Raw genomic sequence first — 16166 nt, 5'->3', positions numbered from 1 at the left:
ATCCTTTGGTTATCCTTTGGTTATTTGATGATGCACGGAGGGGATTTTAATCATTGCAATAAAATGAAATACGATAGGATGAATGTGAAGCTGAAGTGGGACAGATGCAAATAATGGTGTATGCAAAACCTTGGAACAACAGGGCTCTGAGATAGAGATTGAGACATGGTTTGAATGGGGAGAAGGGGGGAAATAACGTTAAGATGCTTGGTTCCCCTGGCATACCACTATATAGTAGACACTGGAGAGGGAGACAAAGGAATAGTCAGAAATATCACCATAGAAAGCTTTTAAGTCCATCTTCTGCCTATAACTGATTGGAATACCTAAAATGGGGATACAACATGCTCAGTGTAGGAGGCTTCCTATGGAGCCTCTGCATTACACAAGACCATGAGTGGAATCTTGAACAGCATCCAGAATCTTCTGAGGGAAAACTTCCACTTGAAAGGACAAGCAGACCAGCTGGAGTGGCCAGAAGAACAGAAGATACTTCCTGAAAGAAAGACTGACAGGAAAAATACAAAACAATATAGGCAGGCTGACTGATTACTATAAGAACAAACAAGTGGCCAGGGCAAACCCCCTTCTAAAACTAAGGCTCAAAGGGAATGAATGCATGCTCTGATTGGTGACCACATTCATCACCGATAAGGGGAAGTGAGGGAAAAACAGCAATGAAGCAGCGAGCTAAGCCCTACAACGCTCAATAGACTCCTGTGAACCTGGATGGAGACCTGGTTGACTAGCAGTGTGCCAAGTCCAGGGGACACTTGGACCCAGAGTCAGCGACATAGCCACAGAGAACTAGAGTGGAGAGTGAAGTGTCCAGCTAATAAGAAGAGAGGGCATATGCATAAGTACATCCACAATTGTAGATAATACCCACTTGACCTGGCTTCAATGGCTGGATGATCAGAGCTCAAACAGCAGAAGACAGAAGAGGGAAACAAGAATAATCTGATAAAATTTGATGAACTTGACATACACCTATGGAAGCAGCAGCTCAAAAGAGGGAACAAATGTTCACAGCAATGTTCATTCCCACCTCCTCTGCACACAGAGATGACAGGGATGGGCAACTCGGACATTGGCTACCCAGAATGGGGGGCTACAGATGCAAGAAGTGACTGGCTTACAAGCTTTCAAGAGGGAACCTAGATCCAGAGGTCATGGAGCAAGGTAGAGTCTCCACTGAGTAGTATCCATTCTGCCTAGTCAGGGCTGATGAAAGGAGATGCGGATAGGTCTCTTGTGATACAATAGCGAATAATTGTTATCAGGAATGATTGCAAGGGCTGGAAATGTAAAGGTAGACTTTTGGGGGCAAAAGGAGGGGAGTGATTAACCTTGCAGACTAGGAGCGGAGGTCCTTGGGACCATCAAAGGAGAAGAGTGGAAAACAGTACCCTACCCAGAGAAGCAGCGATGCCAGGGATGGAGGCAGAGATGATGACATGGGGAGATGGAGTGGCTAGAGACTTTGGACCCGGAAAGGGAGAGGGGTGGTATGCGGATGACAGGGGGGCAGGCTTGGCGGGTATACCCTTTGGTTGATGGATGATGCATGGAAGGGATTGTAACCATGGCAAGGAAACAATATACGACAGGATCAATGTAAAGCTAATGTCCTCCCATGTAAACTACCATATAATTCACAATAAAGCATTAAAAATATAAATAAATAAAGAGCATTCTGGCTTCATACAACTCATGGTACTTTCAATATTCCACTCCAACACCATAATTCAAATGCATCGACTCTTCTAAGGTTTTCCTTATTCATTGTCCAACTTTCACACACATATGCTCTGGTAGCGTAGTGGTTACGAATCGGGCTGCGAACCTTAAGGTCAGTGGTTCGAAACTACCAGCCGCTCCGCGGGAGAAAGATGAGGCTTTCTACTCCCGTAAGGATTTACACCCTCGGAAACCCTGTACAGGGTCGCTATGGGTCGGCTCCGACTCGAAGGCACTTAACAACAACAACAATGCTCTTGTTGTAATTAAATGTCATCGAATTGATTCCAACTCATAGTGACACTGTATGAGGTTTCTGAGGCTTTAAAACTTCATGAGAACAGAAAGTCTCATCTTTCTCCAGTGGTGCAGCTCGTGGGCTCAAATTATAAACCCTGTGGTTTGCAGTCTAATATTTATCTTATGGAGCCATCACACTCCACATGCACATGAGGTCATGGAAAATACCATGGATTGGGTCAGGAGGACCTTAGTCCTCAAACTGACATCTTTGTTCTTGAACACTAAAGAGGTTTGCAACTGATTTGCCTAATGCTAAACTTCATTTGATTTCTTGACTACCACTTCCATGAGCACTGATTGTGGATCCAAGTAAAGTGAAGTCTTTGACTGCTTCAATCCATTTATCATAATGTTATTAATGGGTCCATTTGTGAGGATTTTTTGTATTTCTTTCCATTGAGGTGCAATCCATACTGACGGTTGTAGTCTTTGATCTTCATCTTTAAGTATTTCAAGACATCATTGATCTGCTTCATTAACGAACTGTAATAAGCAAGGTTGTGTCATCTATATATTATAGGTTGCTAATAAGTCTTGTTCCATTCCTGATGCCATGTTTTTCATATAATCCAGTTTCTCAAATTATTTGCTTAGCATACAGACTGAAAAAGGTGAAAGACTAAAACCCTGACACACACCTTTCCTGACATCAAACCATTCAACAATATCCACTTATTTTGTTTTAACAAACAAGTCTATGTACAGGTTCCTCATGAGCACAAGTAAGTGTTCTGGACTATCCATTCTTTGCACTGTTATCCATAGTTTGTTATGATCCTCTCAGTTGAATGTCTTCGAATAGTTAATAAACCACAAGCAAACAACTTTCTAGTATTGTCTGCTTTTGGCTAAGATATATCTGATGTCAGCAATGATATCCCTCATTCCAAGTCTTTGTCTGAATCTAGCTTGCACTTCTGGCAGCCCCCTGTACATGTACTGCAACAATCAGCTTTGGATTATCTTCAGTAAAAATTTTTTTGCATGTGATATTAATGAGATTGCTCAATGATTTTTGCATTCCATTTGATTACCTTTCTTTGGAATGGGCACAAATATGAATCTCTTACAATCAGTTGGTCAGATAGTTGTCTTCCAAATTTACTGGCATACAGAAGTGATTGCTTCCAGTGTTGAATCAATTTGTTGAAAAACTTCAATTCGTATTCTGTTAATTACTAGAACCTTGCTTTTCTATGTGTATTATTTTGTTGTTGTTGAATGCTGTGGAGTCAGTTCCGATTCATAGTGACCCTGTATAGGGTTTCCGAGGAAAGGCTGGTTAAGTTTAAACCAAAGACCTTGTGGTTCAAATCGAATGTGTGGTCCAGTGCATTAACCCAGAATGCCACACAAAGATTCCTGAGTATTATTAGTGGGTCAGATTATATTGGAGGCAGAAAATGTAAAAAATCCATCTGTGAATAAAAATGTATTATTACAAAAAGCATAAAGACCAAGGAGGTATGTGAAGAAGTAAAAATTGAACGGTAAAAAGACTTCAGAACTTTACAACAAAACTAAAGTCTGTGAAAAAAAGTTAATGACAAAAAAAGACTCTATAATCACAAACCAAATATTAGTTTGTTACCAAAATAATTTTATCAAATTCTGACTTTGTAATTAGGTGAAAAATCTGTAAGTCAAACAAAAGCATAAATATGTAAATATTAGTCAATCTTCTAACCTGAAGAAAATAAAAACATATCTAATTTCAGAGAACATTACATTTTGACATATTCCAAACTATATAGTTGTAAAAGTACATGAGCTATCATAGATTCACCAACTATTAATACATTGCTTTTGCTAATCAAGATGTGATAATTTTAACTTTTATATCCAAGATTAAAAATCAATACTAGGAAAAATAAATTTGGTTTGTTTCAATTATTATCTAATACTTATATTATATTAGTTATGATGGTGGTGGTCATAGAGACCCTGATAGAGTTTCTGAAGCTGTAAATCTTTACGGGAGCAAAAAACATCATGTTTCTCCTGCGAAGAGACTGGTAGATTTGAACTGTTTACTGCGGTTAGCAGCCCTGCTTGCAATCCAGTAAACTACCAAGGCTCATATATATGTGTGTGTGTATTTGTTAATTATCATTCTTTTATTTGTTGGTTTAAATTATACGCTTATGTTGTTGCTGTTATGTGCTGTCAAGTTAGTTCCAACTGACATTGACCCTGTATAGGGTTTCATTTCATGGACACATATATGTCTTTACTTTTCAGACATCTTACTCTTAAAAAAATATACTTACTGTCAAATCAGATATAAAACTCAAGCAATCTAATAAAAGTGTAATGACAAGTCAATGTGGGAAGTGTCTCAATTCATGCATGTTAACTCTTTAAAATATGGTTGCAAATATCCCACTTTCCTTTACATAGAGAATGAGATCAAAGGACATGCATTCTGTCTGTTTTCCATCAGACTCACAAATTAGCCTTCAAAATACAGTTGACTGATTTAGTTGTCTTCAACAAATGATTAGAAATTACTGCTTACCAGAAAATTTTTTAAATACAAAAGTTTTAGTTATTAAGGTTTAAACCCTTGAAAACCACTAGAACATCAAAGCCTTCTATTAAATAAATACCTATTGTTATTTTGGATTTAAGAAATACTTAGTAGATAGTACTAAATATCAAAGGGGAGCATGACCAAATAATAATGGCAAAGATGAGTGCAATAAAAATATGTCATCAAGTGGTAAACGGTTGCTGATGAACATAAATTCCATTGAGTTAATAACTAAACCATGAAGAGCAAACTTGAAGCTATTATTATTATTCTGCTCTTATTGACTATAAAAGTTGACTTTATAAACAAGACGACAGAAGGTCCCTCCACAAAAATCTATTTTAAATAAAATCTAGAGATGGAAATATTTTTCAAATTATGATTTTAGATGAGCACATCTTTCAATCTACTATTTAAACAATCATTTTTTAAATTAAAATATATATGTTGTTGTTGTTAAGTGCCATCGAGTCGGTTCCGACCCATAGCGACCCTGTACAGGGTTTCCGAGGGTGTAAATCCTTACGGGAGTAGAAAGCCTCATCTTTCTCCCGCGGTGCGGCTGGTAGTTTCGAACCGCTGACCTTAAGGTTCGCAGCCCGATTCGTAACCACTACGCTACCAGAGCTCCTTAAAATATATATATATCATTTAAAATTTTTGTGTTCCAGAAAAACACCAACTATATAAGATCTGTTTGGTGTTTATTTTTTAAATAGGTAAATTAGTCCATGGTTCAAAAATAAGTAAACAAACAAGTAGATAATCTGAGGCATTTTCAAAGTAATCTATCAATTAGAGGTAGAATGAACAAGATCAAATGTAACTGAGTTTTTTCTTCATATATTTTCCTGTTTCCAGCTTTGAAACGTATTTTTTTTTTTTTTTTTTTTGAAATGTATTACTTTTATAATAAAAATAAATAAATAAATACAAAGCTTCGAGTATACTTGATTCATTTAAAAAATATTCATCAAATGCTTACCCTGCACAAAGTGTGCAAACTGCTGAGATATTGTTAAAAACAAAAACAATCCCTGCCTAATAGTAGTGTGAGTCTAGGATGGGGAGCTAGTTAAGAGCCGTATCAATAGAGTAAAATAAATGCTCTGACACGGGTAAGCTTAAGGTGCTACAGATTCACAGAGAAAGAAAGGGCACTTATGACAGTAAGAGGAAGGAGTATAAGTTAGGAAGAGGTCTTTCCAGAAAGAGGCAATGGGAAACAGCTTCATCATTTGGCATGATATTGTAGGGAATGAGGCGTTCATCTTCACGAATTCTTTTGTGAATCTTTATTTATTTATGTGTCAAGCACTCAACTAGGCTGGTGGTATGAGAGCTAGCAAAACATACCTGTCCCTTGAGGAGGTAAGAAAGAAAGACAAATCAAGTAATCACATATCCAGAGTCAGTGACGTAGCCACAGAGCACTAGAGTGGAGAGTGAAGCGTCCAGCTGGTAAGAAGAGAGGGCATATGCATAAGAACACCCACACTTGCAGATAATATCCACTTACCCTGGCTTCAGTGACTGGATGATCAGAGCTCAACCAGAAGTAAAAAGAAAAGGAAAAAAAAAAAAAAAGTATTCTCAAGTAATCACACAAATAAGTAGAGAAGCCGTTAAAAATAATGAAGCAGTATAATATAAGTACCACAGAAGTCCCATAATGAGGACTAGTCTAAGCAGCACCCAAAAGACTTCTATGAGGATCTGATGAGACAGCTGAGATCTGGAGAGCAGGAGAATCAAAGGGTAACTCTAGTGAAAGGACAGGATTTGGAATGAATAGAGAAAGCAGACAACTACAAGTCATACTAATTTACTTCAGTTACTTTCACCATTGTCAGGAAAAGTTATTTAAATGAAACTTTAAGAAGAGTCCCCTATTGACAACAAAAATAAAAAACAATAACGGCAGTCCGACTGACTACTACAAGAACAAGTAAGTTGCTCACCCAGGAGACATCAAGGCAAGTGGTCGATCCCCTCAGGGCAAATCCCCTTCCAAGACTAAGACTCAAGGGAAATACATGAGCAGACATGCGCTCTGACGGGTGACCACATTAGTCACTGATAAGGGGAAGTGAGGTAAAAATAGCAATGAAGCTGCGAGCTAAGTCCTACCACGTTCAATAGACTCCTGTGAACCCGGGTTGAGACCTGGTTGGCCAGCTGTTTGGCAAGACCTGGAGACTCCTGAGCCCAGAGTCATAATCACAGAGGACTAGAGTGAACAATGAAGAGTCCAGTTGATAAGAAGAGAGGGTACATGCATAACAACACCCACACTTGCAGATAATACCCACTTGATCTGGCTTCAAAGGCTGGATAATCAGAATTCAACTAGAAGAAAGAAAAGGAAAAAAAAGAGTAATGTGATACAATTTGATAACCTTGACCTACACCTATGGATGCAGTAGCTCAAAAAAGGGAACAAATCTTTACCATGAGGATCATTCCCACCCCCTTGATACAAAGAGTAGATAGGGATGGGCAATTTGGACATTGTCTAATCAAAATGTGGGAGCTACAAAGACAAGCAGTGACTGGCTTGCAAGCTTTCAAGAGGGAGTCTAGATCCAGAGGGCGCAGAGGAAGGTAGAATCTCCACTGAGTAGTATCCAAACTGTTTGGGCGAGGCTGATGAAAGGAGATGGGGATAGGGCTCTTATGGCTCAATAGTGAATAATTGCTGTCAGGACTGACTGTGAGGGTTGGAAACGTAAAGGTAGATGTTCTGTAGCAAAAGGAGGGGAGTGATTGACTTTGTAGTCCAGGAGCGGTGGTCCCTGTGACCATTAAGGGAGAAGAGCGGAGTACGGGAGTACGGGACCCTACCCAGAGAAGCAGTGACGCCAGAGATGGAGACAGTGACATGGAGAGATGGAGCAGCTGGGAACTGTAGACCCAGAGGGGTAGAGGAGCTGTGTGCTGACAACCAGGGGGCAGGCTTGCGGGGTATACCCCTTGGTTGGTTGATGATGCATGGAGGGAATTGAAATCATGGCAATGAAACATATACAATAGGATGAATGTAAAGTTAATGTTCTCCCATGTAAACTATCACATAATTCACAATAAAACATTAAAAACAAAACAAAACAAAAGAAGAGTCCCATAGACTTAGTCCCCAGGCCCAACCAATACAAACAGACTGCCACCTATTTAGAAATTGTGGAGTCATAAGTTGATCTGGGGGATGAGCTCTTCCTAAATAGGTTAAGTAGAATGAGGGTGGGGAAGAGGGAGAAAAGGCATCCAGGTTGAAGTAACAACATGTGTGATGGCTCTGAGATAAGAGCTAACAGGATGTGAGTGTCTGAAAGTATACAAAGAGTACAAAGAAAATACTAGAGAAGTAAGCATAACAACTACTGTAAAAAGATTATGAGTCGGATGTTTACCCTAAGAGCGGTAAAAAAATCACTGAGAGGTTTTTAACAGGTGAAAGATAAGATTAGATATGCATTCCTAAAACATTAATTCTGGGGAAAATCAACATTATATACTTTGTGATATTACATTTACACATTATTTGTGTGACAGTCCAACCAAAAATAATAAGCCCAACCAAGTCCTGGTGTGGCGCTGTGATTAATGCACCAGACTGCAAAGCTGCTTGAACTGCAAGGTTGGTGGTTTAAGCTCACCAGCTGCTCCTTGGAAACCCTATACAGGGTCGCTATAGGTCAGGGTTGACTCAGTAATTAACAACAACAGCTTCCATAAGTCTTGATGGTTGATCCGAGGAAATTTAAGTCTTTGACGACTTCAATCTTTTCTCCACTTACTTTGATGTTATTTATTGGTCCAATGGTGAAGATTTTTGTTTTATTTACATTGAGATACAACCCATACTGAAGGCTGTGGTCTTTGATCTTCATTAGTAAGTATTTCAAGTCCTCTTGGTTTTCAGTAAGCAAGGTTGTATCATCTGCATATTGCAGGCTGCTAATGAGTCTTCCTCCAATCCTGATGCCACGTTCTTCATCAGATAATCTGGTTTATTTGCTCAGTATACAGATTGAATCAGCATGGTGAAAGAATACAACCCTCACACACATCTTTCCTGATTTTGAACCTTTCAGTGTCCCTTTGTTCTGTTCACTTAACTGCTTCTTGATCTAGGTTCAGCTTCCTTCATGAGCACAATTAAGTGCTCCGGAATACTTTTTTCCTTAGTGTTGTCCATAGCTTGTCTCGATCCACACAGTCAAAAGCCTTTGAATAGTCAATAAAGCATGATTTATGATTGTTGTTGTTGTTAAGTGCCATCGAGTAAATTTCGCCCCATAGTGACCCTGTATAGGGTTTCCAAGGAGCAACTGGTGATTGTTGTTGTTAAGTGCCGTCGAGTCCGTTCCGACCCATAGTGACCCTGTATAGGGTTTCCAAGGAGCAGCCACACTTATGGAAGCAGCAGTCAATAAATCAAATGACATAGACCGCATTACACGAATCTGGTGCACAAGATCTCTTTAAGGTGTTCAAGAGCAAGATGCCAATTTGAGGACTAAGGCATGCCTGACTCAAGCCATGTGAAAGTTGGACAATGAAAAAAGAAGACCATAGAAGAACTGATGCATTTGAGTTATGGTGTTCGTTGTTGTTAACTCTCATTGAGTTGGTTCTGACCCATAGTGATCCTGTGCAGGGTTTCTAAGGAGCAGGTGGTGAGCTTGAACCACCAACCTTGTGGTTCAAACCAACTTTGCAGTAGAGCACATTAGCCCACAGAGCCACACCAGGTGTTAGAGGATATTAAAAATACCACAGACTGCCAAAAGAACAAACAAATCTGTGTTGGAAGAAATACAGCTAGAATGCTCGTTAGAAGCCAAAATGGCCAGACTTTGTTGCTCATACTTTTGACATGTTATCAGGATGGACCTGTCCCTGGAGAAGGACACCATGCCTGGTAAAGTGGAAGATCAGCAAAAAAGAGGAAGAACCCCAAAAAAGATGGACTGGCACAGTGGCAGCAGCAGTGGACTCAAGTGTAGCAATGATTGTGAGGTTGGCCCAGGACCAAGCAGCGTTTCATCTGGTTGTCCCTAAGATCATGATGAGCTGGTACTGACTCGATGGCACCCAACAACAACAATCATGAGGAAGGAGATCTTGGAGTCCACTCAGAGATGACCTGGAAGAAAGGCCTGGAGATCTAGTCCTGAAAAATCAACCACTGAAAACACTATGGAATGCAATTCTCCTCTGACACATTTGGGATTGCCATGAATTGGGACTGACTTGATGAAAATTGAGGGGCATAATATAACTGGCTTGCATTCTTACAAATGTGAGGGTCATAAAAGACAGACAGATGGAGGAAAAATTCCAGATTAAAGGAGACTAAAGCTCTGGGAGTGTAGTGGTTACAAGTCAGGCTGCTATCTTCAAGGGCAGCAGTTTGAAACTACTAGCAGTTCCATCCTGAGAGAAAGATGAGGTTTTCTGCTCCCTTAAAGATTTACAGCCTTGGAATCTCCACGCAGGGTGGTTATGAGTTAGAACTGACTTCCCAGCACACCACTACTACCACCACTACCATCATCACCACCAAAGATAACTAATACCAATGATAGATCTGGATTGGATTCCAGATCAGAAACCATTAGATTTTTTTCAAATGACATTATAGCGGTAGGTGGTGCACTATAAATAAGGTGATGAGATATAGTGATGTAATATCAATGCTCAATTCCTGATTTTGGTAACTGTACTTTTGGTTATGTAAAAGAAGTGTTCACATTAGGAAAAGTACACTCAAGTATAAGTTTACTATGAAGGCAGAATCAACTCAATGGCAAACAACAACAATAAATCAGGAGCATCACTTCTGCATCTCACTCTCAAATGGTTCAGAAAAAAAAAGCTACATGCCGAAACATAAAGCAAATCTGGTGAAATGTGAACAACAGGAGAGGGTAACAGGGAGCTATATGTACTATTCTTTCAAATTTATTGTAAATATGAAGTTCTTTCAAAATAATAAGCTACACAAAAATTCAAGGATGACTTTGGATTCAGAGAAAGAGCAGAAAGAGAATCAGAAAAACCAGTTAGAAGACCTTTGTAGTTATTATCTAGAAAATATGACAAGACTATAGAAGAACTGAAGAGCACAGACTAGATTCTAGTCATCTGGAAGGTAAATATGACAGGGCTTAGCAACAGATGGGATACAGGGGAAGTGGGAAGGAGGGTGTAACTAAGTTAACCACCAGTTTTTTAGCAGGATTAATTGTGATTGTCACAACTATAATTCTTAGGAGATGTGTAACTAAACGGGGGGGAGTAAGCTTTCATTTCATGAACAGAGGACTCCAGGACCACCAAGAAGGAAGAACATGAATGGAACGTGAGATCCTGCCTAGAACAGAGTTGACAGTAGAGAAAGTAGCAGAGGCGATGGCATGGAGAGATCAAGCAGTTGTGGACTCTAGGCTGATGGACTGAGAATGCTGTGTGCCTGTGGGCAGAAGGCATGTTTGCAAAATGTGCCCTTTGGACATTTAAATGAATACATATTTTTTGCTTTGCATGTGTACTTCAAATATTTTTGCTTTGTTGATTTGTGAAAAATAAGAAGTAAAAGGAAAGCCACAGGGAGTAAGCATGATAACTGTTGTTGCAGGGAGGACATTGTAATCATTGAGATGAAGCAAAACATATGATTTATTGAGGGTAAAGCTGATGATGTTGTCTGCAACCTTCACTCAATTCACAATAAAACTTTTTTTTTTTTAAAGATGTAATAATAATTACTGGTGATTGTAATGCAAAAGTTGAAAACAAAGAGGAAAGATCAATAGTTGGAAAATATGGCTTTGCTGATAAAAGTAAGCCGGATATAGCATAACAGAATTTTGCAAGTTCAATCACTTTTTTTTTTTTTTTTTGCAAATGCCTTTTTAAACAACATAGAAAAAGAATTATGTACGTGGGTCTCACATTTGAAATACATAGAAATCAAATTGACTACAAATGTAGAAAGAAATGGTAGAAAAGCTCCATATCATCAGCCAAAACAGGGTCAAGGAGAGACTGTGGTACAAACCATCACAATTGCTTGTATGCAAGTTCAGGCGGAATCTGAGGAATAAAAACAAGTTGTTGTTGCTGGTTTTAGGTGCCATCGAGTCGGTACCGACTCATAGTGACTCTATATACAACAGAGTGAAATACTGTCCGGTCCTGGGCTAACCTCACAATTGTTGCCACGCTTGAGCCCATTGATTTAGGAGAGCCTAAATATGACTTTGAACATATCCCACTCAAATTTAGAGAACATCTCAAGAACAGATTTGATGTATTAGACAGTAATGACCGAAAACCAGAAGAGTTGTGAGATGACATCAAGAACATCAACCAGGAAGAAAGCAAAAGGTCATTAAGAAGGCAAAAAAGAAGGAAAAGACCAAAATGGATGTCAGAAGAGACTCTGAAACTTGCTCTTCAGCATAGAAAAGCTAAAGCAAATGGAAGAGATGATGAAGTAAGAGAGAGCTGAACAGAAAATTTCACAGGGCAACTCGAAAAAACAAAGAATACTAATAATGAAATATACAACCTGGAGTCAGAAAACCAAAAGGCTCAGCATTTCTCAAGCTGAAGGAAAAAATTCAAGCCTGGACATTCAATAGTGAAGGATTACAATAGTAATGAATTCTGTGGGCAAAATATTAAGTGACACAGAAAGCATCAAAAGAAGATGGAAGGAATACAGTCACTGTACCAAAAATAAAAGGTTGATATCCAACCATTTCAAGAGATAACAAATGAACAAGAGCAATGGTACCAAAGGAAGAAGTCTAAGGTGCATTGAAGACACACACAAAGAACTAGACTCCAAGAATTGATGGTATACCAACTGAAATCTCACAACAAACTGATGCAGCACCAAAGACACTCACTCACCTATTCTAAGAAATTTGGAAGACAGCTAGCTACTAGGCCAACTGATTGGAACCATATCTGTGCCCATTCCAATGAGAGGTGACCCAACATCATTAATTTCACATGCAAGTAAAATTTTGCTAAAGATAAATTTAAAAAAAGGCTGCAACAGTACATTGATACGGAACTGCCAGAGGTTCAAGCTGGATTCAGATGATGACGTGGAATGAGGGACATCATTACTGACATCAAATGGATCTTGGTTGAAAGCAGAGAACACTAGAAAAACAATACCTGTGCTGTATTGACTATGCAGAGGTATTTGACCGTGTGGATCATGACAAGCCATGGATAACAGATCCATGGACAGCACTGTAGAGAATGAGTATTTAAGAACACTTAATTGTGCTCATGAAGGAGCTCTGGTAGCATAGTGGTTACGAATTGGGCTGCGAACCGCAGGGTCAGCAGTTTGAAACTACCAGATGTTCCGCAGGAGAAAGCTAAGGCTTTCTGCTCCCGTAAAGATTTACAACCTCGGAAACCCTGTACAGGGTCACTATGAGTCCGAACCTACACCACGGCACATAACAACAATAGTGCTCATGAGGTGAGCATAATTAAGAACCTATACATAGACCAAGAACCAGTCATTCAAATACAACAAGGGTTGTTGACCGACCATCTGTTGACCATTTCTCAGCTCTCAGAGGAACTGGCAAGAAAGATGAAATATATACGACCTCAATTAAACAAAGCAGTTGCAGGAACACTTTATAGAAATTCAGACTAAGTTATAAAAAAGAAGTCAATTGTTTACAATCAGAAAAGGTGTGTGCCAGGTGTGTATTCTTTCACCATACTTATTCAATCTGCATGTTGAGCAAATAAGGGGAGAAGCCCAATTATATGAAAAGAATGTGGCATCAGGATTAAAGGAAGACTCATTAACAACCTGAGATATGCAGGTGAAAAGACTTCCCTCTGAGAGTAAAACATATCAAATGGAAGAGAGTGGAAGTAGATTCCAGTACTGAGGCATGTCTGTAAGAATACAGAAAACAGGCAAAGAATGAACAGGAAACAAAAAGATGTAGCTGGGATTGTCTATCCAATTCATATTTTGAACACCTAGAAAATCCATAATTCCACAGAGCAAGTTAGGCCTCTTTTGACTACTCTCACAGTATCTTGTATTTTACTTTCTAAACATAGTGGCTATGAATAAGGCTGTGAACCACAAGGTCAGCAGTTCGAAACTACCAGCTGTTCCACGGGAGAAAGATGAGGCTTTCTGCTCTGTAAAGATTCGCTATGTACAGTGTCGCTATGAGTTGGAACGGACTCCACGGCACATAACAACAACAACAACAATAATTATATCAAGTATATAGTTTTATTCTTATCACAAGTATAATCAGATTTTCAATTGTGTAATGCCCTTCCCATGAGGGAAGGAAAGTTGCCTTGTGAATGTTTGAATACCCTGGTTCAGCATAGTATAGACTCTTAACAAGTATCAAGTGAAGGAATATTCTAATCTTCGAGAGGAAGAAGTCAATAACAGTATGTTATTTTAATTAGAATTTTTTTCCAATGTTTGTGATTCTACAGTTCTTGAATGATGGTAAAGTTATTATTTTTACTTTTTTATATAATATGTGCAAATGAAAAATGTTTAAGTACTAGGTTTGAATTTAATATCATCAGCTTTGCATAAAATGTAATCTGGAATGATCTCTGACCTTTTCTCTATCACCTTATAACCTTCCTCATCGCAGGGAAATCAATGGTTGATTTTAATAATTTCTCAAGATGGTCCACAGGATTATCATTATGAATAATCATTGCATAAAGTGCTATCTTCAGGAGTGGCTTGGCTACATTAGATAGTTTATCCAGCTTGCTATGCTTTTGAGCTCTTAAATCTGGTTTAGATAATTTTCCTACGATCTACTTTTGAATGTGATATCACATTTTGTTACTATGAGTTTCCTTCTAAAAGTTAACCACTCCTCTTATAAACTGCAGCTTCTACATAGCAGGAAGCTGGGGAACTGATTTCATAATATTTAATAAGAGCAAACAGTGCTGATTATAGGTCTAGGGTAATCTGTCTATGCAAAGTCATGGACTTTAGCTACATGTATGTCTATGCTATCTAAACTAGACTACTACAAAGATAATGCAAAGATAACTATCAAAAAGAATTGTCAGACTCTATGATGTCAAATCTCTGCAAAAGCAGTTACATGATTCTAAAATTCAATTCTTGGGTTCATCTGTTGACCATTTATCAGCTCTTAGAGGAATTGGCAAGAAAGATGAAATATACATGACCTCAATTATACTAAGCAGTTGCAGGAACACTTTATAGAAGCTCAGAATAAGTTATAATAAAGAAGTCAATCAATAAATCAATAGAACACTTTCCATCAACTCAGCCAAAGGAAATTATTTTGATAAAGAACATTTTTAAGGGAACAAAGTATACTATGACAACACATAAGGTACTAGTAATCTTTATATTAATGGGTATCATTTTCAGCAAATTAAAGTTTATTTTGTCCTGGGATGCATCAGTACATACCTTTGAACAAGTGGCAAAGGAAGGAAATTGAGGGTGGAAGTCATGTCTAGTCCACAGTCCAGCATAATGGTAGTTGATTTGAATTTGAGTACATTGCATGGTAAAGTTGGGTGCCCAGACAGGCAATACTGAAAAAAAAAAAAAAAAAAAAAAGTCAAATAATTACAGAAAAAATGTAAGGTAATTTAGTAAAACTGGTAATCTTCTTTCATAAGAACATTGTGCTAACTTTCTATGGCTCCTCCCTTTTATTGTTCAGGGTACCACTTCCTCTAAAAGTTCAAAATATCTCAAATGTCTAAGATCATAGAGTTAAATACTGTTAAATGTTGGTACATGGAAGGGATTGGAATCAATGTAATGTATATGATTTGTTGAATACAAAACCTATGATCTGCTCAGTAAACCTTCACTCAATTCACAATAGAAAGTTATTTTTAAAAAAGTCTAAGAAACTCCCCTTCAAGACTAAAACTTAAAGGGAACACATGAGCAGGCATGTAAGCTTGCTGGTGACCATGTTGGTCTATTGGTGAGTGGAAAAGGGGGAAAGGCAGTGATGAAGAAATGGGCTGAGTTCAACCACATTCCATAGACTCCTGTTGACCTGGAGATGAGCGAGAGAAGAGGAAGGGCTCATTGGTCTGAAGTGTGGTGAGACCTGGAGACTCCTGAGCCCATGGACAAGGGCATAGCCATGGAGGGCTATAGCTGAGCGTGAAGCATCCAGCTGATATGAAGTGAGGGGAGATGCACAACAATGCCCAAATCTTGCAGATAGTGCCCATTTGACATAGCCTTGATAATCAGAACTCGACTAGAGAAAGATTAAAAAAAAAACAAAGTTTTTGAACAAGGAAATGAGTGTAAATTGCTACAATTTGATGAACTTAACCTTTACTTATACATGTAGTAACTCAAATTATAAACAGAGATTAGGAAGGAGTCATCACATCAAGTATCAATCCTATCCCCCTCTGTATACAGGGCAGATAGGGATGGGCAACTTAGGCATTGGCAACCTAAAATGAGGGGGCGATAAAAGGCATGAAGGGGCTGGTTTATAAGGTTTCAAGAGGGAGTTTAGTTTAAGTG

General features: G+C 38.6%; 1 protein-coding gene across 2 annotated transcripts in view; it reads right to left on the bottom strand.

Annotated features, from left to right (window-relative positions):
- Positions 1-15193, bottom strand: part of INTS9 (integrator complex subunit 9) — a 117494-nt gene extending 102301 nt beyond the window's left edge. For both annotated transcript variants that reach the window (XM_006864340.1, XM_006864341.1), the window contains exon 1: positions 15072-15193. In XM_006864340.1, coding sequence (XP_006864402.1) covers positions 15072-15136 — 65 coding nt within the window. In that variant the 5' untranslated portion in view covers positions 15137-15193. The remainder of the gene's footprint in view (positions 1-15071) is intronic.
- Positions 15194-16166: the final 973 nt, after the last annotated feature.

This window comes from Chrysochloris asiatica, unplaced genomic scaffold (assembly GCF_000296735.1).
Source record: "Chrysochloris asiatica unplaced genomic scaffold, ChrAsi1.0 scaffold00064, whole genome shotgun sequence".
Taxonomy (NCBI): domain Eukaryota; kingdom Metazoa; phylum Chordata; class Mammalia; order Afrosoricida; family Chrysochloridae; genus Chrysochloris; species Chrysochloris asiatica.
The sequence above is the reverse complement of the archived record's forward strand: the minus strand, read 5'-3'. Positions and strand labels throughout refer to the sequence as shown.